Source organism: Cupressus sempervirens, chromosome 11 (assembly GCF_028749045.1).
Source record: "Cupressus sempervirens isolate cs-2001-9-10 chromosome 11, ASM2874904v1, whole genome shotgun sequence".
NCBI lineage: Eukaryota > Viridiplantae > Streptophyta > Pinopsida > Cupressales > Cupressaceae > Cupressus > Cupressus sempervirens.
The window spans coordinates 23,056,715-23,083,623 of record NC_143128.1 but is presented as its reverse complement, the minus strand read 5'-3'; the positions used below and the strand labels follow the sequence as shown (position 1 = coordinate 23,083,623).

At 36.6% G+C, this 26,909-nt stretch overlaps 1 protein-coding gene across 4 annotated transcripts in view; it reads right to left on the bottom strand.

Moving 5' to 3' along the window:
- LOC149528041 (protein DETOXIFICATION 46, chloroplastic-like) overlaps window positions 1-26,909 on the bottom strand; it is a 114,995-nt gene that overhangs the window by 18,970 nt on the left and 69,116 nt on the right. For 2 of the 4 annotated variants that reach the window (XM_089811250.1, XM_089811249.1), the window contains 5 exons: window positions 6,247-6,385; window positions 5,992-6,129; window positions 5,770-5,838; window positions 5,485-5,595; window positions 4,946-5,004 (listed from right to left, as the gene is read on the bottom strand). In XM_089811250.1, coding sequence (XP_089667376.1) covers window positions 4,946-5,004; window positions 5,485-5,595; window positions 5,770-5,838; window positions 5,992-6,129; window positions 6,247-6,385 — 516 coding nt within the window. The remainder of the gene's footprint in view (window positions 1-4,945; window positions 5,005-5,484; window positions 5,596-5,769; window positions 5,839-5,991; window positions 6,130-6,246; window positions 6,386-26,909) is intronic. The other 2 variants (XM_089811248.1, XM_089811247.1) reach the window with 1 other exon arrangement.

Genomic DNA, 26,909 nt, shown 5'->3' with positions numbered 1-26,909 from the left:
AATAGAAAATAATAAATATATACATAAAACTTAATAGTGTAATATAGATTAATTAGATAGTAGTCAAATATAATAGACAAACAAAATATCTAAGTCACATTGATATGCCAAATTACTAGACTCTACAAGGTGGTCAAAGCAACAATTGCTTACGTCAATGATTTTATGTAAAATGAATTTAGGGAGTTTAATAAGGAATCTTTCCATATGGACAATATCTCATCAATCTCTACTAATATGCAGATTTCTAAGAGATAAATTATAGCAAGAAGAGCTCTAAAAGAGCTTGAGTCCCTGCCTTATGGAAGTGTTGGAAGATAAATTATTTTTATGTCTTTGTTAATCATTCTATTTTTTTATAAAGGAAATCTATTTGTGTTTTAATGCTTTAACTCAAAATTGTAACAAAGAAATTTTTTTTTGAATATTGAAACAAAAGCTTAGGAAAATAAAAAATAAATTGATTAGCTCTAAATTCAAGCCTCATAGTTCACATATTTTCAAATAAACTCTAATTGACTTTAAAAAAAAGTCTTAATGAGCCCCTACCTTATGTGAGTGTTAGAAAGCACACATAAAGAACTTAGCCTATATTCAAACAAACTATATAGAGAAATCTAAATTTCCAACTAAGCCCGTATCTTGTGTGAGTGTTTAAAAAAAGATATAAAAATTCCTTCACTAAATGCAAAATCTTATAAAAAATTATTTAAGTAGCTTTGAAAAATAAAACAATCATAAAATATAGAAGGTACTAGTTAGAATTATTAAAATAAAAGAAGAAAGGAAATGGAAAAGAAAAATTTAATGATTTTTTTTTGTTAGTCAGTAATCAAGAATTAGTTATTCTATTGGAGGGAATTTTAAATTTTCATTATATTTTTAAAATAAAAAGGAAAACTAATAAAAAAGAAATCAATAAATTGCAAATTAACTTAAAAATAATTTTGAACTTAATATTTTTTATTTTTTATTTTTTTAAATTAAGATTTTGAATCATGTCATTACAATTACAAGACACTTTGTGTTTCAATTATAGTTCACTAGCTTTTATTCAAACAATTCTTAAAAATAAATATATATGCCAATTAAAATTCCACTAACATAAAATATTGAAAAATTGACCATTGAATTTATTATTATTATTATTATTATATTGTTATTGGTCATTCCATCTATATATAAATTTGTTTACATTTAATGAGATAAAGTGCAGGTTTCACAATTTCTATTATAATAATTTTCTTGTACATAAAATAAGAAAACAAAACTTTCGTTGTTTTCATTTACCCTGACTCGAGAATACATGGCCATTAGTGTAAGAAAAAAGAAAAAATTGTATAATCACTATGTCTTTCTGACTACTTCCACAGAGTTCTTTTGCCAATGTCTTTCTGACTACTTCCATAGAGTTCTTTTTCGTGTGTGCGCCAAAAATCTTAGCTTTACATGATGTACACTGAAAAAAAAAAATTAGTCTGAAATCTCTGAATTTCATAGAAGAATAATTTAAGCTTCCTGTTTCTGCTGAAGACATAACCACAGATACAATGATGATAAATACTAATGTTTTATTTTTCGCTAAACATAAGATTTATGAATGCCATAGAATGTGCATGGTGTACAGAGGCTTTTATGAAAGATTGTGGAATTCGGCTTTACAAGCAGAAAATGTAATTATTCTTGGTAAAAACCTTATATCCTTTCAACAAATCCATTTTGGGCATCTGCAATTATAAAGTCCACCATAACAGATCTCTTCTGTCAAACAAATGAGGTGTATTATCTTCAAGTGTTTTGTCAAACAAGAGGCATTTTGTCAAATATATATCTTGTTTACTTAGCATAGTTCATGACATATGCAAAGCGAATTCTATAAAAAGTTGTGGGGTTTGGAAAGAGGGTTGCATTTGTGCTGTATCTAAGAGCTCTCGGGAAGATTCCAAAAAGATTAGGGTCATAAATTATGCTATTTTAATGTGACAAGGGCTACAATGTTCTTACGAGGTAATTGATGGTGTTTCTCCACAGATTTTATTGTGGTTACAATGGGTATGTAGACCACAGATTTTCTCTCAAGCTTGTATGAACATGGGTGATTGTATGAGAGGAAGCAATATTTTTGGGCAAACAATAAAGGCAGGATTAGGGTTTCTTCTGGGAAAGTGCACAACAAGTCCATGGAGGCACTGGTAGAGAAAAGGCATGACATAGTTGAACAGTGGATAAGTTCAAACAAAACAGAATTTCATGAAAATGCAGAGGTGCAACAGTTGCACGTAGAGGCTGTTGCAGCCCTTGGTGAATTAAACGGAAGCCTATCAGTTTCTGGATGCAAATGTTCTTCCTGCTTTTTGTGGCCATGATGATCACCATTCCTGCGCATGGAGTCGGTCCTGTGTACTCTGTTGCATTATTTCTGCTCAGGAAGTAGACACCTTTTGTTTCTGTAATCATGTTCCAAAAGTAGATATAAAATAACACATCTTATGGTTATACAGGAATTTGGCTGGGCGTGGAGGATTTCACAGTTTCAAAAGGAAAAAAGCATATACTAGGCCAGACGTGTTCGTCATATAGAGTGTCTTCAGATTGTGATGGGCAATGTTCACTAAGACTTCTGCACCAATTGAGAAGATCAAAACATCACCGGTGGAAGATCTCTCTGTCACTGCCCCCACTGCCTGGTCTGATGGTAACTTAACGGATGCAACTGGTTTGAGAGAAACTTCTAGATTTGGTTCGAGAGCCTTCTAAAGTGTTTGGAATTTGGAAGAAGCATCTAGATATTTATTTTTTTAATTTTTTAGCATTAATAAATCAAATTAACCTCTACCAAAATTGTTATTAGCCAATGAAAAAAGAGGAATTACTGATTAGAAATTAATTAAAAAATAAAATGATTTTTTGACCTTAGAAATCTAGCAATTTTGATTACAAAAATTAATTGTGAAAAGCATCTCTGCCTAGGATTAATAATGATTAACATGCAAAAATGATCGTTAGGCCATATATTAACAAGACAATATTATAATGAATGATATGATGTTTTGAATTGAATTATGGGGATGCAAGATAGTAAGTTGCGATGATCATAACATAAAACATGAAGTGCCCAAGGAAGATTGAGAAGAAGGAAAATGCATCTACTGCAGTAAAAGGTGTGTCGAAAGTTTCAAAGTAATGAGAATTGGAATCGGATAGGAATTGGCGAGGCCGAATCGAATCGCAAATCGACCACGAATCGGCAAATTTAGAAAACCCTTGAAATTTAGTGAATAACTAATTTCATAAACCCTTTATTACTAATTGGATTCACTGATTCACAAAAAATTATTTGGCTTGAATAATCATGTGAATCGTCGCAATTCTCGTTACTATGGCCAAAACAGAATGACACTTCATATTTGAGTGCGCTGCCTACCAAGATATCCATGAGCAGTTCGACGACAATTTGGAGGGCCAATTACATCAGCTTTTTAAGAAAACATTACTACATAAAATAGCGAGTTTCTTAAAACAGATTCAAAACAGAGAGGCTGACATTGAAAATAACATGAAAAGGGTACCATAGATTTCTAGGTCTTGTGGACATCATTAGAATACCTTCATTCATTCATTAAATGAAAGGATGTGACTTGTTGTTTTATGACACCGTACAAGGCTATCACAGCGAAAAAATAAGTAGGGATAGGTGGGAAGTGGCTTAAGGGGGAAGACAGGAGAATATAGGGATAGATGGGAAGTGGCTTAAGGGAGGAAGATAGGAGAATACAATTCATGAACACTTCATATAAAAGATTCATCAGCAGATACGTCAGCATGGGGAAACAAAGAAAAAACGATCAAGTCAGGCAGTCAAAAACATCAGAGTTCGAACCTGCTTCAGTACTTCATCACCATTCCATGTCGCCTTACAGTTCTGCAAGATATACATTAAACGGAGGGAAAACACAATAAGAAGCAATACAGGACATAGATTCCAAAGGTAGAAATAGAATCTGCGATATTGGAGACAACTGAGTCACCATCGACGTCAAATACTTGCGATAGAATAAGCTGTTTGAGCTGGAAAGTAACTGAAGGCAGTCAGCGGCGGGTAAAACCAAAGGCAAATACAGGGAGAAGCAGCAAGTCATGCCTTCACCGATAGCAAAGTGCGAAGGGAGTATCAATGTACGCGTCAGTTTGTGCAGTCATAGCCATATCAGAGGGAGATTACATAGAGCATTTGGAAAACCCTAATATTATCGGGACTAAATGGAAGTAAACAAAGTGATGCAGCGATAATATACTATCGAAGTACTGTAGTAGTAATTATCGTGACTTATATAATACTGAAAATAGTATTGACAATGAAACACTGATTTAGAAGGAAAATACTTATATCCAGATTTAAGTCCTTATATCTCATCGAACACTATATGTATAAATGCATGATACAAAATCACGGGCTGAAGTATTTTATACAGTAATAAATCAGAGAAATATTGATCAATTCGACAAATAGCGATGACATAATTAATGTTTTTCCATATTGACAAGGAAGATAGAAATGTATGGATAAGGAAGAGCCATAACAGAGATGATAATTCAATTTCAGTAAGATAGGGTTCAATAATGGAGAAATGACCTATAAGAGAAAGCATGACAATGCATAAATAATAATTATAAGAGAAACAAAGCATGACAACGGGTGATATACATGAATTACAAGGATGACTCCTACGCAGCAATTAGCCAACCGAAAGTTATGAAGAGGAATATTGTCAAAACAAACTACTCGAAAAGTAGGGAAACACTACTATCACTTATATTGGATGGAAGGAGAAATAAAACAGGACAAGGGTTGCATCAGAAGTCGCAATCTACAATATATCAAATATCCAATGGTAGACTATCTAAAGGAGATAATAACATATGATGGCAGAAATTAGGAAATTACCAATTAATGATCAATGATAGGAGCAATAATATGGCCTCGATACAGATTGGCACCATCCTCTACATTCAGTTACAAGAAAATATTTCAATTTAGTAGAATTATCTATTTGCCTATATAAGAGGGGACATTACATCAGTTCTATGAAATTTTCAATATTTTACTACAGACTTTTCATAATACAATATGTATAACTTCTCCATTATCAAATATAATGGAAATAAAAGCGTATACAGACACTAAAAAAATGCAATAATACCATTTTATAATACTGACTAATTCATTTGAGATGGATGAAATGCATGCTTTGAACTAGCCATGCATCCTACTTAAGGAAAGCTTCAAACAAAGTGCTACAAGGAAGAAAGCAAAGTTTTGGTTCAAGTAACAAAAATAAAGCATGCATCCTACTTAAGGAAAGCTTCAAACAAAGTGCTACAAGGAAGAAAGCAAAGTTTTGGTTCAAGTAACAAAAATAAAGGTAAGTTATGGAACCTTATAAACGAAATGAATATTTTAATTCCTTATGAAGAGAAAATGACCTTTTTTATATTACGGTTAACTCCATAAATAAACTCAGGCATGAAAGACAGGGCAGTTTGTGACAAAGGCTCTCCCGAGACAGTGCACAGGGAATAAACTCCAATCATAACCTGTTTTAATAAATATATACAGTGAAACATATAATGTATTAGATTATGACAAAAAACTACCAAAAACTGTAACATTGATTACTATGGAAATTAAGTAATATCAATCTTTTATCTCAAATTTCCAGTAATGGGTAGAAAACACTAAAAGGCTTATGATATATGATAAACAATTACTTGATGTGCTGCAAGAGTAACCGCTCCCAAGGAAGTAGCCAGATAGGTAATAAACGTGTAAAATGCCATCTGATTAACAAACAATACAAGAAATTTATACCATGAAAATGCTATCTCATTAGCAGGCAGAAAATCCAAAGTTGAAGTAATCCAATCAGAACTGGACAATCAATCAATATCTTGAGTCTTAATAGAAAGCATAGAAGGATGGTAAGTTATTACCTTGGACATCATGGTTAAGAGTACAGGACCAGCAATTTGAATAATTTTCATTAGCTCCCCTATAGAAGGAATGATTATTGCAAAAGGATTGTACCCTTTGCAATGAAGAGATCTCAGCATTAAAAGTGCTGCAATGCTCTAGATTTTATGAAAGAAAAGTTATTAAGTTCCCTGTTGAGAGTAAAAGGTCTATAAAAATTAATGTGAACTATTTGCTTCCAACCAAAATGATGTAAGGACTATATAAATAATCACCTGGGAGATTGTTGTAGCCCATGCTGCTCCTACTATCCCACATCCAAGAAATTTACATAAAAAAATATCACCGAAGACTTTTATAAGACTTGTTATTGCCAACACCTTCAGTGGTCCCCAGGAATCTTGCATACTCAAGCTGTTAAAAGTCAAAAACTGTGTCAACGAAATCAAAGAAATACATACATAATAGTTCTTCAAAGACATTCAAAGACTAAGAACTATAGACATTTCAGCCATCACCAAGTACAACATCCATTATATGTTTTACATTTTAGATGAAAAACAATTTAATTATAATATGCTGGTCATAATGTATCTCTTTAAATTGAGTCATGTAAGAAGAAAATGCATCATCCAATATCTTGAAAGATACCCTTTCGTAATTCCACATCAATTCTCAAAACTTGTATTTCTTTGCATGTTGACAGTTTGTTTCATTTATGTTTTCAATTTTGCAATGCAAACAAACAAACATCTGCCCAACTGATTATTTTATTGGAATGAACATTTCATGACAGATATATTTAAGGCATGGCATTCATTACATCAAATCACAATGAGTAAAATCAGGAAACCTGTATAAGAGGTGCATAGACTTTTCAACCTCAAGTCCAGTTTACATGTCTGTGTTATTTATATGCTCTGCTGACCTTGATGACTAGGCAATCCCCTTTGTATTTAACCTTATTGTTTAACAGCGAGCTGCTAATGGAATATAGTGAAATAGACTCAAAGAAACCAAATCGGACCTATGCTTACAAGGTTGGTCAGCGATCACCTTTTCTGAACACAAAGTCCATGACTCCCTTAGACTCCTTTTTGCTGTTATATTAGCTGATTGTAGAGAATTTGACCAGTAGCAATCAGATTGGACTACCTCTGTTGTTCTTTACTTTTAAATTATCTCCGATACGAGAAACGGCTAGAGGTAAATGCAGTCAAGTAATATTGACTCTTCCAAACAGCCACGTCCACTTTAACAAATTCATCAAAAAAATAAGTAACTCTCCTGCATTGGCCAGATTGTTGGCCAGGCTACCACATCCCTTGTGATAGATCGGGAGAGTCTACTTTAATATGCGATTCCTTAAAACTCTCTTTTATTTGCTTTTATACCACGGTCCTTCTTGGCTAGTGCCCTGGGTTTAAAATCACAACCAAAACTTCTGTTTTAACAACATTCTTTTTCCTTCAAATGTTGGTGATCAGCTCCAAAAAGATTACAAATTAATAAAGGAGAGGCTCACATCATCCTCGGACCAAACTACAAACTGAATTCAACTCCCCAATCCTCTTTTTTAACTGCTGATTAGACCTAGACAAGGTAGTGATTGCCTAAGGGAAACCCTTCAATCTGCAAATTGAGTTTACAAATAGTATGGCTGTATTTTGAACAACAAATAACAATTTGAATTTTCTGCTTTATTGGAAAAGGAAAAGCCTAACTAATGCAGATCAATAACCTGAACTTTACCAGACTGAGGTAATTTGCAGCAAATAAAACATACGCTGCAATTTAATTATGAAATGTTCCACAATTGCAATTGAGTGTTATTAAAAAATGCCAGGATATCAAACAATCTTAGATCTATCTCCAGGTTTATAATTCTTCTCTACATCTATTGAAATGTTCAATTTGTACATTTTTCATGCTTGAGCTGTATATTATGTCAATGGGTCTATTTCTGTGCCCTGATTCCTTATTCCTCTGATGTGTCCCGGCTTGTGCAGCTTGTTTATTTTTATGTCTGCTTGTTATTTTTACTAAAATTCACACCAATTAACATTCCTTGAATTTGATCAACAAATAAACGCCATGCTGTAGTTTATTTTTCCCTCATTTTGAGGCTGCAAGTTCATGGTTTTTACTAGCTCTGCTGGTTTCCACACTCTCTACCAGAGAACCCAAACTCTCTCACTTCCTTCACAACTTTTCTCTGCTACAACAGTCACATTTACCTCGCTACAGCTTATCTTTTCCCTTTGTATACAGCTGTAGACTCATGCCCTGTTCCTGGCATATTCCTTCTTTTCCCTCGCTACTAGTTGACTCTTTTTCTCTGTTCTGTTCTTTTTTTATGCACTGGATCTTACTTTTCTTGCCACTCCTTCACCTTCATAACCGCTTTCTGTTCCTCCCCTTACGCCTCTTCATTTTCTTCATTTGCAGCCCTTTGTTTCATATTTTTCCCAGCCATTTTAAAAGTTTTAATACCAGTGCAGCCACTATGGTTTTTTTTCATGGATTACTTTGCAAAATGATTTTACGTACACATTGCTAAATTAATAAAAAAATTATATGATTCATTGTTTAAAATGAACCAAAAACAGAGGCACAACTTGAACAAAATTTATAACCAAAATTTCAGCTCCATCATCAGGAAAACCAAAATACCATTTTTCAAGCTAGCTGAATACCTGACCTGGATGCTTTGGCATCACTGATTTATTTACTGTCTGCAAAATCAATAATTTTGTTTAAAGAATTCAGACCTATAAAACCAGTAAATTCAGCCAAAGCTCAAATTTGACTTATGAATGAAGGCAACACATGAAACCAAAGGTTTTTCGTCCTCCAATTCCTGAAGATCTGAGAGGGTCTCTGTCCTCAAGAAATATTGAACTAGAGCTCTGCATAAGAATTTCACAAATTTGGCAAATGATCGAAACAAATTTTTTTCTCCAATATTTTCTGTGTTTTTTTCAGCAACCCTAAATGTAATTGAAATTTTGTTTTTGTTTTATTTTGAATATTCACCTTTACCCTCTTTATATTAATATTTCTTCTATTTGTATATTCAACATTTTCACTTAATGATTTTTATTTTCTTTTTAACCCAAATTTATTGTAATAACTAATAAATAAAGTGTCTTTTTTTAATGTCATAATTTTAGGCTCTATAAAATACTTATTAAATTATTATGTGCAAATACTTCCATCAACCTCCAGGAAATAAAGATAGGCTGCGAGTCCCATTCATTTAAATTCTTGAAATTGCTTGGAAAATTCTTGAAATTGCTTGCCTGCAAGCAATTGCAAGCTCAATTAAACCCATCTACAAATACTAGGATCCCAAATTAGTCTTAAGAACTCCTTACTATAGTTTCATTGCATCAATTTAGCACAATAAAAAGCTATAAACCTGTCAAGCAATCTTCTGCAAAATATACTATCAAGCTCAAATGAAATCAGCTCCTAACAACTACCAATAACCCGAGATGGGACTACAATAGAATAAAGACAAGAAGAGAAAAATGTTCTCATCATATTGCGCAAATTGCAATCATCGAATGGAAAACAATACCAATTTCTTAAAGACGATTGCTTCAATGGAACACTAGAAGCACATATTCTTGCGTGAATATAACCTTGAGCAAAAGGACGGAGGTATCCTTACTGAAAGTTGAATTCCTTTCTCTCTCTTCAATATTAGGGTACTTTTCATTGTGATCAAAGAATTGCCATAAGTTCATAGTAACACCAATGTTGTCAAACCAAAAGCTATAACTAAAAGATAATCAAATTGTCCCCCATTAGCTGTTGCTCCATAGCACTCGGCAAGTTAAAACCCACATGAAGAATCTAGTATCGTACCCATTTAATGTCTGGAAACTTCACCTGGATCTCATATTGTGTAAATAGCACAAGCTATATTATTGAAATCAGAAAATGCCTTTGTATTCATCACAAAAGTGAGTTGCCAAGTTGTAGAATCAGGAACACGTGTGTGTGCAGCTAAAAAATAGAATTGAGTTTAGAATCTCATATACCAATACATTTGCTAAACAAAAACAGATTTCAAATTTTGAAACATATCATTCTAATTTAAAATTCAGAATCAAGCGAGAATCTCATGATAGATTAAGCTCAAAGTTCATGTATCAGCAGTCTAGCTCTTAAAAATATCTAAAAAACAAACTAGAATCACTAACATTTAAGCATTTCAAAAAAAAATCCCCAGATGTGTGCCCACAAGAGATTCGGTTCAAATCTAGTTCTGGTACGTTTTGTATCCGAAATTGCTCGGAAAAGTCCTACAATTCAGCAATTTAGGCGAATTGTTTATAGATGGCTCCACATCCATCTTGATTGAAAGTTAGTTTGATCCTCTTCCTCAATATCAAAGCCCTGTGGTTCTACCTCTGTTTCACTGGTTCTGAAAGATATTGTTTTTGCAAGTCTTATATTTTTTTGAGTTTTTTCCTGAGTTTATGTGTTTTTGGATTTTTTTGACAATATATGGAATTACAAAATAGCAATGCTTGGAATTCACAAGCTAAGCAAACTATGCGTCAAACCTCCTCTATCCATTATTCAACAAATGAAAATATCTCCAATGTACAATTCATGCAAGTTCAATTTACTAAATGCATGATACTGAAACCTGGCATCAAATCGCATGGGCTGTAGGATTGCACAAAATGATTGTAACAATTCTGAAAATGATGCCAAAGGTAGGAAATGCAAGGAAGAGGCAACAGAAATCCCAAAATTTGCCTTCATATTAAAATGCTGCCCCTTATATTAAAATCACTGCCTCTAAAATGACTGCCGCTGCTTCTACATGACCTACAGCTACCAATAGCTCTAAACACAGGTCCTAGGAATGGATGCAATCAGGAATAGGTTCAATCTCTAACACTTGCAAATGTTTACTGGGACGAATTGGGGCTGTAACTATTGATCTCTGCGAACAATGAAACCTTCTGGGCTTCTAGATGAAGCCAATGCTCTTGCAGAAAAAACTTGCACGAAAAAGTCAGCCTACACTCTTACCAATTCACTGTGCAGAAAAAAACTCGGAAGAATTCAGAATTCTTCAACCTCAAACCTAAAACCCTTTTCTCCTTCAACAGTGTCAAAAGCAAATGCACAAGTCATAAATATATCCTTTTTCACCAATGAAGGATTTTATAATTGTCAAGAGGAAGCTGACCAAAAAGCTTCACTCTCACACTTTTCAGAGCTTAAACCCATACCTTTTGATTATACTGCTGTTGATGATTTGAATTACAGTATTCATAGTTGCATGAGTAATCATACCCATGCCCATACCCATACCCCTGGGATGCGACTAAGTACTGTTACTGGACAAGTACCAGATACTTGTACCCAGTTACTGGATACTCATTGGGTACTTAGTGGGAAGCATCATTGCTACGGACCTTGATTAAGATTTCTGATTTTTGTTTGCACATCACCTTGTTTATCAAGCTTTAATACAATGTGTAATTAGTTTGAAATTTTGATATAATACTGATTAACAGTAAACTTTATCACTGTTTGAGTCAAATATTGTAATGGGCACCCTGGAAATGCCCAAAAAACTGAACCAACTGCAGAAAGCAATTTTAATGTCTTTGCCTAGGTTGCAATCCACACAACATGAGCAAGAAGGAATTTATGCAAATTGAAGACTGAACCGCTGCTGAAATAATATTAGTTCTCACAATGATAAAATCAAGTACATAGCAATGTATTCCAAAGGCCAAACCCCAAGGGAATTACGTCTAGAATGTTACAAGAGAGGATGAATGTCCTCTAATACCAAGAAAGATATGTGATTCACACATCCAAGCTCATATCAAATGCAATTCACAATCATCCGATGCTAAACAATGACTCTCCCACCTCTATTTATACTTTCCCTACACCCTTCTAAAAGGAAATCAAATATTAATTAATTGCAAGTACTAGAAGCTTCCCCCTTTCCAATAATTAATACACAATCGAGAAGCTTCTCCCTTGTAATACAATAATTAATTTAATTAATTAAATATAAAGTCACCTTTTAATTTTTAATTTATTTAATGACTTTATAAGAAATTAATTTAATTTCCTCTTATGCTCCACTTAGCCTTTGGAGAACGTGAAGGCTAAAAGATGGGGTCATTAAAGTCCGCCCTCCTTGAAATTGTTTGTCCTCAAGCAATCTCAGGCCTATTTGTTGTACCACCTGCTCACTCTCCCAAGTAGCATCTTCCTCTAGCAAATATCTCCATTTGACTAAATATTCTTTAATCAACCTACTTTGCGGAGTCCATTCCCTAGTATCCAAAATAGCCTCAGGAATTAATACGAGCTTTCCCACATCTAATGGTGGTAATTTTGCTGAAGGCACAACTCTCTGACCGATGGCTTTCTTAAGCCTTGACACATGAAAAACATTATGCACCCGACTGCCCTCTGGAAGCTCAATCTCGTAAGCAACCTCGCCCACCTTGCGAATCACTCTGTAGGGACCATAAAACCTAGGCTTCAACTTCTCTGCTCTGTTTTTCTTGAGTGATGACTGTCTGTATGGTTGTAGCCTCGGGTAAACCATATCCCCAACCTCAAAACTGCACTCTATCCAGTGTTGGTCAGCATACAATTTCTGCTGATTTTGGGCTTCCTATATATTCTCCTTGAGCACCCTCAAAATATCCTGACTATCCTGCAAGAAGTGTTTTGCTTTGGGCACTCTACTATCCCCCAAAACCAAATCCATGAAACTAGGTGCTTCATAACCGTACAGTGCATGAATGGAGTCATCTTGAAGGACATATGATAAGTGGTGTTATAACAGTACTTTCCCATATGTAGCCATTTGACCCAAGCCCTCTGTTGTGCAGTCACATAGTTCCTCAGATATCCTTCCACCCATTTATTCACAATCTCTGTCTGCCCATCTATCTGTGGATGATAACTAGTGCTAGGTGTAAGATCTATACCACATAACCTAAACAATTCCTGCCAAAAAGTACTCGTCAATTTATTTCGATCGCTGACAATGAAACTAGGTAGCCCATGTAACCTAAATATCTCTCTAAAGAAAAGATCGTCCACTTGTGTTGCTGTGTAAGTGGATGGAATAGCAAAGAAGTGAGCAAACTTTGTCAGCCGGTCAACTATCACATAGATGCAATCTTTCCCCTATACTCGTGCTAACCCAGTGATGAAGTCCATAGAAATACTTTCCCATTTCCTATCCGGAATGGGCAAAGGTTGTAACAACCCTGCAGGATATGTGTGCTCCCCCTTGTTCTGCTGACAAATTGCACACTCCCTGACATGCTTCTGAACATCATCCTTGAGCCCTTTCTATGTGAACCGCTCACGGATCTGCCTGTAGGTCTTAAAGGCCCCTAGATGTCCATCTGTAGGTGCATCGTGAAATTCCTTCAGTATTACCTCCCTAAATTGTGATGAAGGAATCAAATATATCCTACCCTGAAACTTAATCAATCCATCTATCACCACGTAACGATCATCATGTATGGTGCCTGCAATTACTCTAGAAACCCAAGTGTCCCTTGCATACTCTTTTGTGATCTTATTTCTCCAATCTCCTGTAATCTTAGCTAGAGCACAAATATGAGGTGTCCTAGATAAAGCATCTGCCACCACATTCTTCTTACCTTTGACAAACTCAATGTCAAAATCATAGGCCTGTAACTTCACAATCCACTTTTGTTGTGTATCATTCGAATCACGTTGGCTCATGAAGTATTTGATGTTGTTGTGATCGGTTTTGATAACAAACTTTCCCCCAACCAGGTAGGACCGAAACTTAGCCAATGCATGCATTATAGCCAACATCTCCCGATTATAGATGGAATAGCTCCTCTATACTCCATGGAGCTTCCTGCTCTCAAAAAATAATGGGATGCTTTTCCTGCATCAAGACCGCCCCAATTCCATCTTCTAATGCATCACAATGAAGCTCAAATGGCTTTGTGAAATCTGGTAGAGTTAGTACTGGACATCATGACAACACCTTCTTGAAATGATCGAAGCTTCTCTAAGTTACCTCTATCCATGTGAAGGCCCCTTTCCTAGTGAGGTCTATCAGGGTGCAGCGATCTGTGAAAATCCCTTAACAAATCTCCTGTAAAATCTACAGAGACCAAGGAATCCCTTAAGCTGTGTAAGATTCGTAGGAGTAGGCCAATCAACAATAGTCCTAATCTTTTCAAGATCTACTCGAACTCCATCTGCGTTGATGATATGCCCAAGGTATAGTAGCTCAGTCATCCCAAACTCGCACTTAGATTCCTTGGTATACAGTGACTCTTTCTCCAAAGTGGACAACACCATCTCAAGATAATGTAAATGCTCCTCCCAAGTCTTACTAAAGACTAAAATGTCATCAAAGAAAATCAAGATAAATCTCCTAAGCTACTCCCTGAATACCTGATTCATGCAACTCTGGAACGTAGCAGGGGCATTGGTTAGCCCAAATGGCATAACCAAAAACTCGAAGTGGCCATAGTGACACCGGAAAGCTATCTTCTCAATGTCCTCCTCCCTCATCCCAATCTGATGATACCCTGACCGTAGATCAATCTTTGTAAAAAAGCATGCACCATGTAACTCATCAATCAGCTCATCTATTCGTGGGATGGGATATCTGTTCTTAATGGTCTTCTTACTTAATGCCCTGTAATCGATGCACATGTGCATCGCCATCCTTCTTCTTTACCAACACTACTGCAGAAGCAAAGGGGCTCTTACTAGGCCTAATATGCCCCATCTCCAACAACTCCTTAATTGCCCTCTCTATCCCATCCTTGTGTATCTTAGGATGATGATAAGGAGTAATCATAACTGCTTTGGCTCCCTCCTTGAGCTCAATAACATGCTCTATCCTTTTGTCAGGAGGAACCCCATGCAGAATCTCGCCAAATACCTTAGTGTGTTTGTCAAGTATCTCCTGGATATTTGGTGGATGACTCTTCACCTGTGGCTCTTGTGAAGTTGGCATAGTGAAACATTCCGCTACCCACTCTATGTTATTATGCCGAAAAAGTCTCTGCATTCTCCTCAGTGAAACTACTCTACAACTCCCATCTGAAAGTCCTCTAAGTACAATAGTTCTTCCCTCATGCTGAAACCTCATATCCAATTTTGCTAGGTTAAGTGTGAACTCTACTAGCGAGGCCATCCATGTCATGCCGAGGATGACATCAGAGTCTCCCATGTCTACCACATAGAACTCGTCCTCCAGCTCATAGCCATCTCCAAACCTGATGTGAAGATTAGATATCTTCTGAGTACATAATAGTGTCACCATTAGCTACCATGACTCTAAACCCGACGTGCTCCTCGTTCTAGACCTCTCTTGGCTACCAATTGTGCATCTATAAAATAATGTGTAGCCCCAGTGTCAATGAGTGAGATCACTTTCTACCCTTGGATAATACCCCTGACCTTAAATGTGATTGCCTTCTGAGCCCCCGTTAATCGTGCTAATGACTTCTCATCCTTAGGAATGCTGCTCTCCTCTGTAGTGCTATCCTCATCTGAATCAGAGTGTTGATCCTCCCTCTCTGACTGTGACTCCTCAACTGAAAAATACTCCATTTGATTTGCCTTACCCTTGAGAGGACACTTATGAGATAAATCCCAAGGCTCTCTGCAATGAAAACATAACTTCTTCTTGCTTAAACCATTCAAGGTGTCATTATCCAACTTATCTCTTTTTGGCTAAGCATCCTTGTGAACAATTTTTTTGTCCTTCTCCTTGTCCTTTTTCATATAAGAATCCCTGTGCTGAAATCTGCTCCTAAATGAAGAAGGCGCTAAGTCACGAGCTTTTTTAGTGGCCTCCTACAACGTAGTTGGGTCATGCCCCTTGATCCAACCTCGCAAGGGTTCTCAGAGTCCATCCATGAACAACACTACTAACCTCCTCTCTGAAATAGTTGTGACCAATACAACTAACCTCTGAAACTCACTGATGTACGTCTCAACTAATCCCCATTGCTTGAGTTGTGCCAACTCCTTAAATTATAATTTGGGATCCCTGGTATCAAATCTCTCTATAAGCTTCTCAATGAAGTCCTTGTAAAATGTGATCTGATTATGCCCCAAGGTTACCATGCCATGGTACCACCACTCATGTGCCGGTCCATCCAAGTGAATAGCCACATACCTTATAGCCTCATCTTCAGGCATAGGGTTCAGCAGCAAGTATGTATCCATCTTCTGCACCCAAGCTCGTGCAGTCATCTTCCCTAAAGCATCATAATAAGGTAAAGAAAGTTCCCCAACTTTCTTTCTCAGCTCAAGGTTTTGGCTTCTTCCTTCTGATCTAGGCATGCGTCTTATCCTCAAGTCCAAGTAATCTTTGAAAGAAATGTCCGCTTGAAACTCCGATCCATTGGCCTCCCAATCCCTCCTAAACTGATCCTGTAACTCTGTAATTTGTGGTTCATTAATCCGCTGAACTAGATCTCTGGGTGGGAAGGTGGGTAGAAGAGGTCTCGAGATGGCTGTTTGAGTTGGGCATGCAACATGTCTAAAGTTATCAGCCTCATTCTCATTGTTGTCATGTCCATTATTATCATTAATGTTGCCTCGGCCTCCATTATCATTGCCCCCATTGTTGTTGTTTCCATTGTTGGCATCACCCGGATTAATATTGATGCCCATCTGTCTAGCCATTAGCTGCAACATCATATCCATTTGCCTATTCTGCTCCTGAATTGTATCCAGTAACCTGAACAATACATTTTCCTGATCTAGACCAGTATTCCTATCATCTCGGTCACCCATACTGCTGTCTTGTTCAAAGAATATCTCTGTATTTGTATGACCAGATTGTATGTTCCTTTGCATGGATGAACTACCCTATTCGTTCTGCAAGTCTGAACTCCTACTTTGCCTTGCTTTGGTATTGCAAAAATTATAAAGCCCTTGTTGCATGCTCAAACATAGATGCTGAAGATCTCCACAGGATGGCAGGACTTATAGCTCTAATACCACTGTAAGGGGCACCCTAGAAATGCCCAAAAAAAAGAAACAACTGCTGAAAGCAATTTTAATGTCTTTGCATAGGTTTCAATTATGCAAATTGAAGACTGAACCGCTGCTAAAATAATATTAGTTCTCACAATGATAAAATCAAGTACATAGCAATGTATTCCAAAGGCCAAACCCCAAGGGAATGACGTCTAGAATGTTACAAGAGAGGATGAACATCCTCTAATGGCAAGAAAGATATGTGACTCACACATCCAGGCTCTTATTAAATGCAATTCACAATCATTCGATGCCAAACAATGACACTCCCACCTCTATTTATATTTTCCCTACACCCTTCTAGAAGGAAATCAAATATTAATTAATTGCAAGTACTAGAAGCTTCCCCCTCCCAATAATTAATGCACTCTCTAGAAACTCCTCCCTTGCAATACAATAATTAATTATGCTTCTAGAAAATTAAATTACTAGAGGCTTCCCCCTTTCCAATAATTAATACACATTCTAGAAGCTTCTCCCTTGTAATACAATAATTAATTTAATTAATTAAATATAAAGTTACCTTTTAATTTTTAATTTATTTAATGACGTTATAAGAAATTAATTTAATTTCCTCTTATGCTCCACTTAGCCTTTGGAGAATGTGAAGGCTAAAAGATGGGGTCATTACAAATATTTATCATTTGCGATATGTCAATGTTATATGATTGATGGTTTTCTCGTTTGCATTTAAAGTTTGCCTTCTCTATTATGAATCTAAAGATTTAGCATATATTATTATTACAAACATATTGCAAATCTGAAACTGAAAACAATACATTACATCTGCAAACTTTATCACTGTTCTCATTTTGAAAACTCATTGCCATGACTCATATTTTCAGAGTTCTCTATAAAATTTTTAATTATATTAATAAAAAAAATGATGTACCCAAGTGCCCTTGTCCTCTATTTTGGAAAATAGTCGTACCCATACCCCCATCCCCATGCAACCTTGACAATATTCTATTATATTTCCCTCCAACACTTAGGCATCCAAACAACACTTTACTAAATAATCATTTAATGAACTTGTCAACAAATAATAAGCTCACCTTGATTTTTTATCAAGTATAACTTAAATAATAATCATTAACCAAACCAACATCTTATTAATTCGCAATAATCTAGATGAATAACTCACAACCTGGATACTCACTACCTGAGCCTGACTTTTAAGTTTCCTGCGAAAAAAAGCATCTGGGTAAACAATGCCTTACTATAAATAGTAAGTCTCAGAATGAAAACTTTGGCGATGTCACACAACTCCTATTAAGATAATATCTTATACTTTCTATAATAGTCAACTACTTGTCTATAGTCTGTCTTTCAGTCTAGATAGGAATGTTTCCTATCCCGTCTCTTTTTTTTTCAGTCCAGATAGGAATGTTTCCTATCCTGTCTCTAGTTTTGTTTCTAATTCCGTCTTCAGTCCTTGTAATTCTTTATAAGGAACACATTTGTTCCTCTGTTTATCAATCAATCATCCGGAAATCTGTTAATCTGCCAACTCTTCTTGAATCTTGTAACATGGTATCAGAGCCTAGTTCTTGAACTTTTTGAAAAATTTATAATTTCATTCGAAATTATTTGCTCAAATTTTTCAAAATCCAGCTAGGTCTCTTTTCTGAAAATCGTGGGAAGATTTTTTTGTTTTTGCAAAATCTGCAAATTGAGGGAAATCGTGGACGATTTCATCTGCAACTCGCAATTTTCTTTTTCCTACTCATGTTTTTTTTGAACTCGCGTTTGTGGCTGAGGAACTCACTTTTTTTTTTTTTGTGCTAAAAAAAATGACGGGTTTTCTGATTTCGGCTCAGTGAGAGATGGCTTGCGTGTTCAAGTCCACGGTTTTTCAAGGGCAAAAGCAAAACCGAGACCCTCTGCCAGTGAAAGACGGGAGCAATAATTTTTAAAAAAAAAAAAAAAACGTATAGTTTTTTTTGCAGACGGTTTTTTGCATTCGGCTCTGCAAACTCACGTCGTTTTTTGGTGTTTGTTCAGCACACTCTAGCCCCATTCGTCCATGCACATCGATCCTTGAAGAAAAATCTGCCATTTTTTATCAAGAAATCTGAAGTTTTTTCAAGCTTTTTTCAGCAAGGGCCGTTTTTTTTTGAAACCCTAATTTTTGGGGTCGAAAAAATATTTTGTTTGCAGATTCTTGGTGGGTTTTTCGAGAGCTCAACTAGGTTGTCCATTTTTTCTGGGTGCCTCAATTTTCGAGCCAGTGGATCCAAAAAACGACAGCAAATTCCTTCTAGGTTTTTCGAGCTCTCTTCTGGGTCATTCTCTGATTCTTCTGGGTCTTCCGTATTTTTGCCTCGAAGAACATGCCTTCACAGATTTTCACAGTTTTCATTGAAAAACGTGCCATGGCATCTCTGACAAATATTCTGCTTGAGCATAATTCCAAATTCAATGGTCGCAATTATGGAACCTGGAAGCAGCGCATCATCACAATCTTCGAATATCAAAACACCGATCAACTTGTTTTGGGTGTTAAGCAGCGTCCGACTTCTCTGGGTCCTGATCAAGATACATGGGATCTGAACAATCGAGAGGCAGTAATGCTTCTCAAACTATCCGTAGCTGATGACCAGCTTTCTCAGATTCCATCCGGCAATACAGCTGCCGAAATCTGGACACATCTAAAAGGTCTTCATGAGACTTCCAACAAGAGCAGAGCCTTCTTTCTGAAAAACACTCTGTTTTCTATTATCATGGATGAGCGCACCTCGCTCCAGGCACACCTGAATCGGATTCAGGAAATCCATGATCAGTTACTTGCCATCGGTCGCAAGATAGAGGAAGAGGATATTGTGGTAATTACTCTTCGGAGTTTACCAAAATCTTATGAGCATTTTATCGAGACTCTCAACATCACATCTACTGGTGTTGATCTAAAGTTCACTAATCTCTGCACCCTGCTACTTCAGCAAGATCGGTGGAAACAACAGTTTGGTAGCAGCTCCAGTTCCACCTCCACTGAGCAAGCCTTTGCTGCAAAATCCTTTCAACAGAACATTGGCAACCATCAGTCTTCTCAGCCTTCCCAGCATCAACCTTCTGCTCAATCCTTGGATGGCTCTACGAAGCAAAATGTACAGTGTAATTACTGTCACAAGTTCGGCCATATGAAATTCGAGTGCCGAAAACATTTGGCTGCCCAAGCAAGGCAAAATGCTTCCCAGCCAACAACACAAGTTGTTGAGCTTCCTGATCAAGGCGAAGCTGCATTTTTTGCCTTCTGAATCTGTTTCTGTTTCTTTTGGGTTTGTTGATTTTCTCCTCAAAAATCATTTCAAGTTGTCTATAATACGCAAGGTTGCGTGAGATTCTCGGTTTTATCGTTTTTTCCACAAAAACGAAGTGTTGTAATTGCAACTTATTTTGAGTCATAGCACTCTTCTGGCAAAGCTTCTTGGTTTCCACATTCTGTAGATCCAAGGAGGGTCTCAGTTATCACAGAATGTTCCGACATCCGTACGTTGACCATTAAGGGAGGGTATTAAGATAATATCTTATACTTTCTATAATAGTCAACTACTTGTCTGTAGTCCGTCTTTCACTCTAGATAGGAATGTTTCCTATCCCGTCTCTTTTTTCTTCAGTCCAGATAGGAATGTTTCCTATCCTATCTCTAGTTTTGTTTCTAATTCCGTCTTCAATCTACGTTGTTTCTTTTAGAAACAACATCCTTGTAATTCTTTATAAGGAACACATTTGTTCCTCTGTTTATCAATCAATCATCTGGAAATCCGTTAATCTGCCAACTCTTCTTGAATCTTGTAACAACTGCCTGCTACTGCCAACTATTTAGGTGCCCTGCTAAAAATAGTAACCTTAACTTCCCTGAAATAGACACTTACTATAAATAGTAAGTGTGCCAATTTAACTGAAACAAAGAGGACTTTTGGACATCCCTGACCTTTGGAGTTAAGAATCAACCTCTGGGTCAACCAACTAGGACCCTCTATCCAATTGATTAGCCTATGAGGATCACTGATCGGCCAATCCTCACTACAACCCAAGGTGAGCTAAAATGGGGACATTACACTCAAACCAACCTTCTTGTTGAACCAAACCTGTTCGTGCAACTTTTGATTTCTCTAAAAATTGTTGATAACCCAAATATTCCTGCATACTATTAAGCCACCAATTACCTGCCTGATTTCCTTTGCAGATGTTTCATTCCCTTGTCTGCTGAACAAATATGTACTATCAATCTGCTCCTCTACCTCTAGCAACACCATGTATGTACTTTCTAATGAATCCTTTGTTGATTAAGCTCAAGAGTGAGCTCATCAACCTTTAACTCTATCTTTTAGATGTACTGAAGGCCTCAATCTACAATTTAGATGGCCATATCTCAATCTTTAATCATGTGTAGGTATGCTGATTTTATTGTTTCCATTGTAACCTTACCTTTTTTGTAAATTGGCAACAGTGACAATCTGTTCAATATGCTGATTTTATTATTTAAATCAGAAATAGAGATAATTTGTTCAGAGTGTTATTCCTTCAAATTTTGCATTAGTCCTTCAATGAACCCGTTCGTGCTATTCGTTGGAGTTAAAAATGACCATCATTTCTGGCTTAGATCAAAAACATCTCATGAAAACAAGAATCACGCGAAAGTATTGAATTTCTATTAAAACAAATGCAAAAATCAACATTCTCTTCTATATTAGAATAATATTCTATTATTCACCTCCTAATGGTAATTTAAGTCACTTAATGTTTTAGTTAAATATTTTAGCATCTTTCTATTTTCACGCTATGTTAACCATTGTTTTTTAGAAACATTGTCTTTGTATTTCCTTACTTAAGGAACCTTGTCTCCTTTGTAATTACTATTCTAATCAATCAATTATTATTTTATGTTCTTTTGACAAATAGCTTTGCTACTTGACATCATGTTGGAAGAATTATGGTCAAGTTGGTCATATCCAGAAGTTTTGCAATACGATGGAGAGCCTCAGCACCAGGGTCATGTCAATGAGTGTTTAATTAAAAGAGAGCAGCCTTTTGTGCATTCATGGCCAAATAACCTAAAGATTCTATCAAGTCTTTTGTAGGATAGTTGGTTAATAAATTGACCATTACGTGAGGGTATAAGAACAATATTGTATTGATTCTTACAATACTTGAGGAAGGGCATGGCTCTTGACTAGTGCCCTAGACGATGTTCCATTCAGCATGGCAGAAAACACTATAGTGGCTCATCCTGGCATTAATGGCCTTTCAACAAAAGAGAAATTTTGGAGAATAGTAAGAAATCTTCACAAACCTACAAATGTCCTAGGGCTAGCCTCACAAAGCAAGGGAGAGATCATATGCTCCGATTTATAACATCCAGAACCTAATCAACAACCCTAAAGAGGACTAGCAATGAAGCCACTAGGGCTATGCCAACATATGTTTGCATAAACCATTCAACATTAAAATGGTGGAACATAAGTTTTTTAGACCTAAAAAACACTACATAGTAGGTCAAAGTTGTGAACAAGCCCCTCACTTCATCCATTCCACAATAGTCAAGGTACTAACAAAAAATAATGAATGAAATGGCTTTGTGAATGACCTTCGGGATTTCTTATGAAATGGAGTAGTCCATGGCCAACATTGAAAAAGATAAGTGATTGGTGTGAGGCCGAATGTGGGAAGGGAAGAACTATCAAAATTGTCCTTAACGGCTTTTATCTAGAAATTTGTGATGATAACTTGGCAAAACCCTGTATTCTACAAAATGGGCCTCACATGATGGACAGGAAAGGATTTTACGTCAAAGACTGGACTCCACATTTTAATCCCAAAACAAAGAGAATGGATGAAGTGCCCATCTGGGAAAAGACTATATAATCTTCCTCATTAATACTGGAAGTTCATGTGATTGGCAACAAGCCTAGGACCTATATAAAAATGGAGCTAGCAATGGAGAAAAAAGATTTTAGCATATATGCTAGAATCTGCATTCTCTAGATGGTCGCACATCCTCTCCTAGAAATGGTAGAACTAATCATTGGCAATGGAATTTGGAAACAATTCGTGAAGGTGGAGAAATCTCCTCAGTCATGTCACCATTGCCAAGCCCACTGCAAACGTCACTTGCTTCAACAATTTATAGTCAGAGAAAAAAGCATGACTTAGAAAGAGGATCTAGATTTTTCGCAACTTATGACAACCCCGTTATCACTCTCTCAGAAGGGCGCTAAGGATTTCAATAAAGATTGCCTTGATCATTTGTAGCTTTTGGGAAACTGGCAAAATTTTCAAAAAAATGACCATTGATTTTAGGGTGTTTTCGAATTCCTCAAAGAAACTTCATGTTCGTAGTCACTCTCTTATATAGCTATGAACTCTCTTATTGTTATCGTATAGAGCGGAGCTTAAAGATAGGTGACATGGTTTATCTTTGTCTCCAACCATATAGATAGAGCTCACTGAAGAAAAGTGGGTCAGAGATGCTTAAGCCCAGATTTTACGGACCTTATTGCATCACCAAGATGATTGGTGAGGTTTCTTATGAGTTGGATTTACCTGGTGACAGTCAAATCCACAATGCGTTTCACGTCTCATGCCTCAAGAAGGCAATTGGTCAACAGATTGTACCATTGGAAGGCCTGCCTCCACTTGACAAGGAAGGTAGACTTGTTTTGGAGCCGACAGAAGTGATTGAGACCAGGGAAAAGAAGTTACGAAATAGATCTGTCAGAGAATATCTAGTTCGCTGGAAGGATTTACCATATGAAAACGCCACATGGGAAGGTGAGTCTATCTTACAGCATCCAACATTGAGATTGCATGAGGGAAGGGAGGACTGTCATGTCCCCTCTTTCATGCTAGTTCTTTTGGCGCCTAGTTAATCTACCTCCACATCTAGATAGATTAATGGCACTAACAATAAGGATGCATGTCAGTCACAAGGGAAGATTTGTCTTAAGTTTGTCATTTAATGTCTTAGAGTACTTTAATAAAGATATTTTATGTTTTATTAAGACATTCATTTTATAAAGTGACTTAAGTGACTAGAAGACAAAATTGGTGTTTTACCCCACATCTCTTATTCCAACACTCTTCCCTCACTTCGAGGTTATAAATAAGAGGCTCACTTGGGAAAGACATAACAAATAAATATACACAGGTTCTTCAAATCCTAATGGTCACTTCTTTGTGACTGGATTCCTTGTAAGGACGAAAGCCCTTTTAGAAGGTTGGTGAAGCTAGATGCAAACCTAGCTATCACACATCAAAAGTTGCAATATTTGGTTCAAATTTGAGGTCTTAAGTGCATAAAAGAAATGGAAGATAAATAGCAAGTGGTTGGCTAAATATACAGCATACCAGCAATAATTCCAGGTTGGATGTCAAGCAAATAAGTTATTCACAACATCCAAGGCAAATCTCAACACATGAACTAGCCGCTTTAAGTTCCAGTTCAAACGCATATGTTTTTATTGCTATAACGTGGGGATAGTGCTGGAAAGAAATGACAGAAAGTATTATCGGATGGATAGAGTTATCAATAGGGATCCATGTCTAAACTCATCTTGGGACAGGGTGTCTTAGAACTGGCACACATTACAGTGTAACATCTGCAAGTCGCTGTCGTCTAGTTAGTAGGTCGGGTGTATTATTGGTGGAGAAGAGACCCTCCACATTCACAGTCCCAACAACAGCTACAGGTAAGGGAAGTTTGTAAGAAGTTTGAGGCAGGCGGAACTGATAACAGTGGCAGCTGATAGCTGATTCATTACATTAAATGAGTGGTGGTGAATATTGGTTTCAAATACACCTCAGTCGGCTTCCAACAAGGCGCTTCATCTTGAAATTGGGTCTATACCCCACAAACTTACTCTGTAACTTCACCTTCAGTATGTGATCTTCCTAATTATATGCAGTGGCAAGTCATAGTATGCATAAGAACATTTAATGTTGGAGTCTACTATCATTAAACATCGATGTACTGTTCTCGTTCGATGACAAGTTTTCATTTGTTATCATAAATAGTTCATAGCTGATTGAGGTTAAATTACTGGACAATATTTCTGAGAAAGATTGTTTGATAGATTGGTTTATTGACAACTGTTTGACATAATTCCTACAAGTTTAAAATTCATTGTTCCTTACCAAAATCCAACAAAAGAATATTACAGTGTTATCAGAGCCACAAGACCTGTCATCTTGTGGGTAAAAACAGAATATTTGCAGACTGATTTTAATCTAAAAATGACAGCTGGGAATGAGTAAAAGATAGTATAAATTCAGCCATCTACAGCCAGAACAAGAAAATTCTTCAAAATATATTGAGATTGAAGATTGTTATTCAGTGGATGAGGAATTAATTTCTAGAACAGGTGAACAAACTGAACAAACCAAACAGGTTGATCATTTTGAACAGGCTAAACAGGTAAACAATATTTAAATGGAACATAATGAAACTGAATAGGATAGGAAAGTACGGGAAACATTGCGGGCTATTAGAGATGGACAAAATAATATAATTGACGCCCTTCAACAACTTGCAATTAATATGCAACAGTTAGCTCTTGTTTATAGGAGAGCCCCGAACAATCACAGTAGAGGAAATAGTGTAGCTGGATCTCCCAAAGCTCTTACAAATCCCACACGTAACACTAACAGGCCTTTAATGTCAGTGTTTAATGTAGAAGATGCAGCACCACCAACAACACCAAATTTACTACCAAACAATGTTATGGCAATATTTGATAAATGGAATTTGTTTTTTGATCCTATTAAACAAAATTTGACCTTTGTCTAGTACCTAAATCTGAATAGGGAGGTAGATAGACAACAGTAGGACAGGAGACCGAGAGCACCAAACAGAGACTTCAAGCATGCTATGAACAAGTTAACCTTCCCTACCTTTGATGGTAGTAGTAAGACAGCTACTAGAGATTGGATTCACAAGCTTGATACCTACTTGACACTCAAACCCATGGCAGAGGCAGAAGCGATTAGATTTGCTACGATGCACCTAGAGGGAGCAACGTATGATTGGTGACATCACGGTTTAGTCACCCAGGATCATGGCCTCATAACTTCATACGAGATTTTCAGCTCCAAGTTGATTACTCGTTTTGACAGGAAGGATATTTAAGTTTATTACAGGGCCTTGGCTCAAGTACGACAGACTGGGTCCTTGGATAACTTCATTGATGAGTTTTAGCGAATATCAGTGATGCTACCGGATATGACAAAACAACATAAGGTGATGTTGTTCATAGATGGGTTACAAGACAGATTTAGGGGCTTGGTTAAGGTCCTTAAACCAAACACCTTGGATGATGTGATTAAGATTGCCCATGATTTGGATTCACCTTTACTATTGTAGCCTTCGAAGAAACCCTATAAAGGATCTACATCATCCCAAGGGAACAAAAATCAACGAAAACCAAATCCTCCCAGATTGGATTTTGAGACATGTAATGAACTTAAGAGGAAGAAATTGTGCTTCACTTGCAGGGAACCTTGGACTCTTGATCGCAAATGCCTTAGTAAAGGCAAGATTCACTATGTTAAGGTTCTTTCAGAACATGAACGAGAGTAGCAGGAAGGTAATGATGTTGAGGACAGCGAGGAGGAAGAGGTTGAGCAGCACCTTAAAGATAAAAAGAAGAAAGCCACTACCGAACAGTCTCCTGTTATAGCCATCCTTTCTAGTGATTTAGCATGTTATCCTTTCAAGGTGAAGGGTGTTGTTAGAGGACAATGCATTGTTTGCCTTTTGGATACAAGAGCATCCCATAATTTCATCAACACATAGATGGTATCTAAGAGAGGATTGCAAACAGTCGACATACCCGAGTTCAAAGTGAAGGTAGCAGGTGGAAAAGTTTTGAGTTGCACA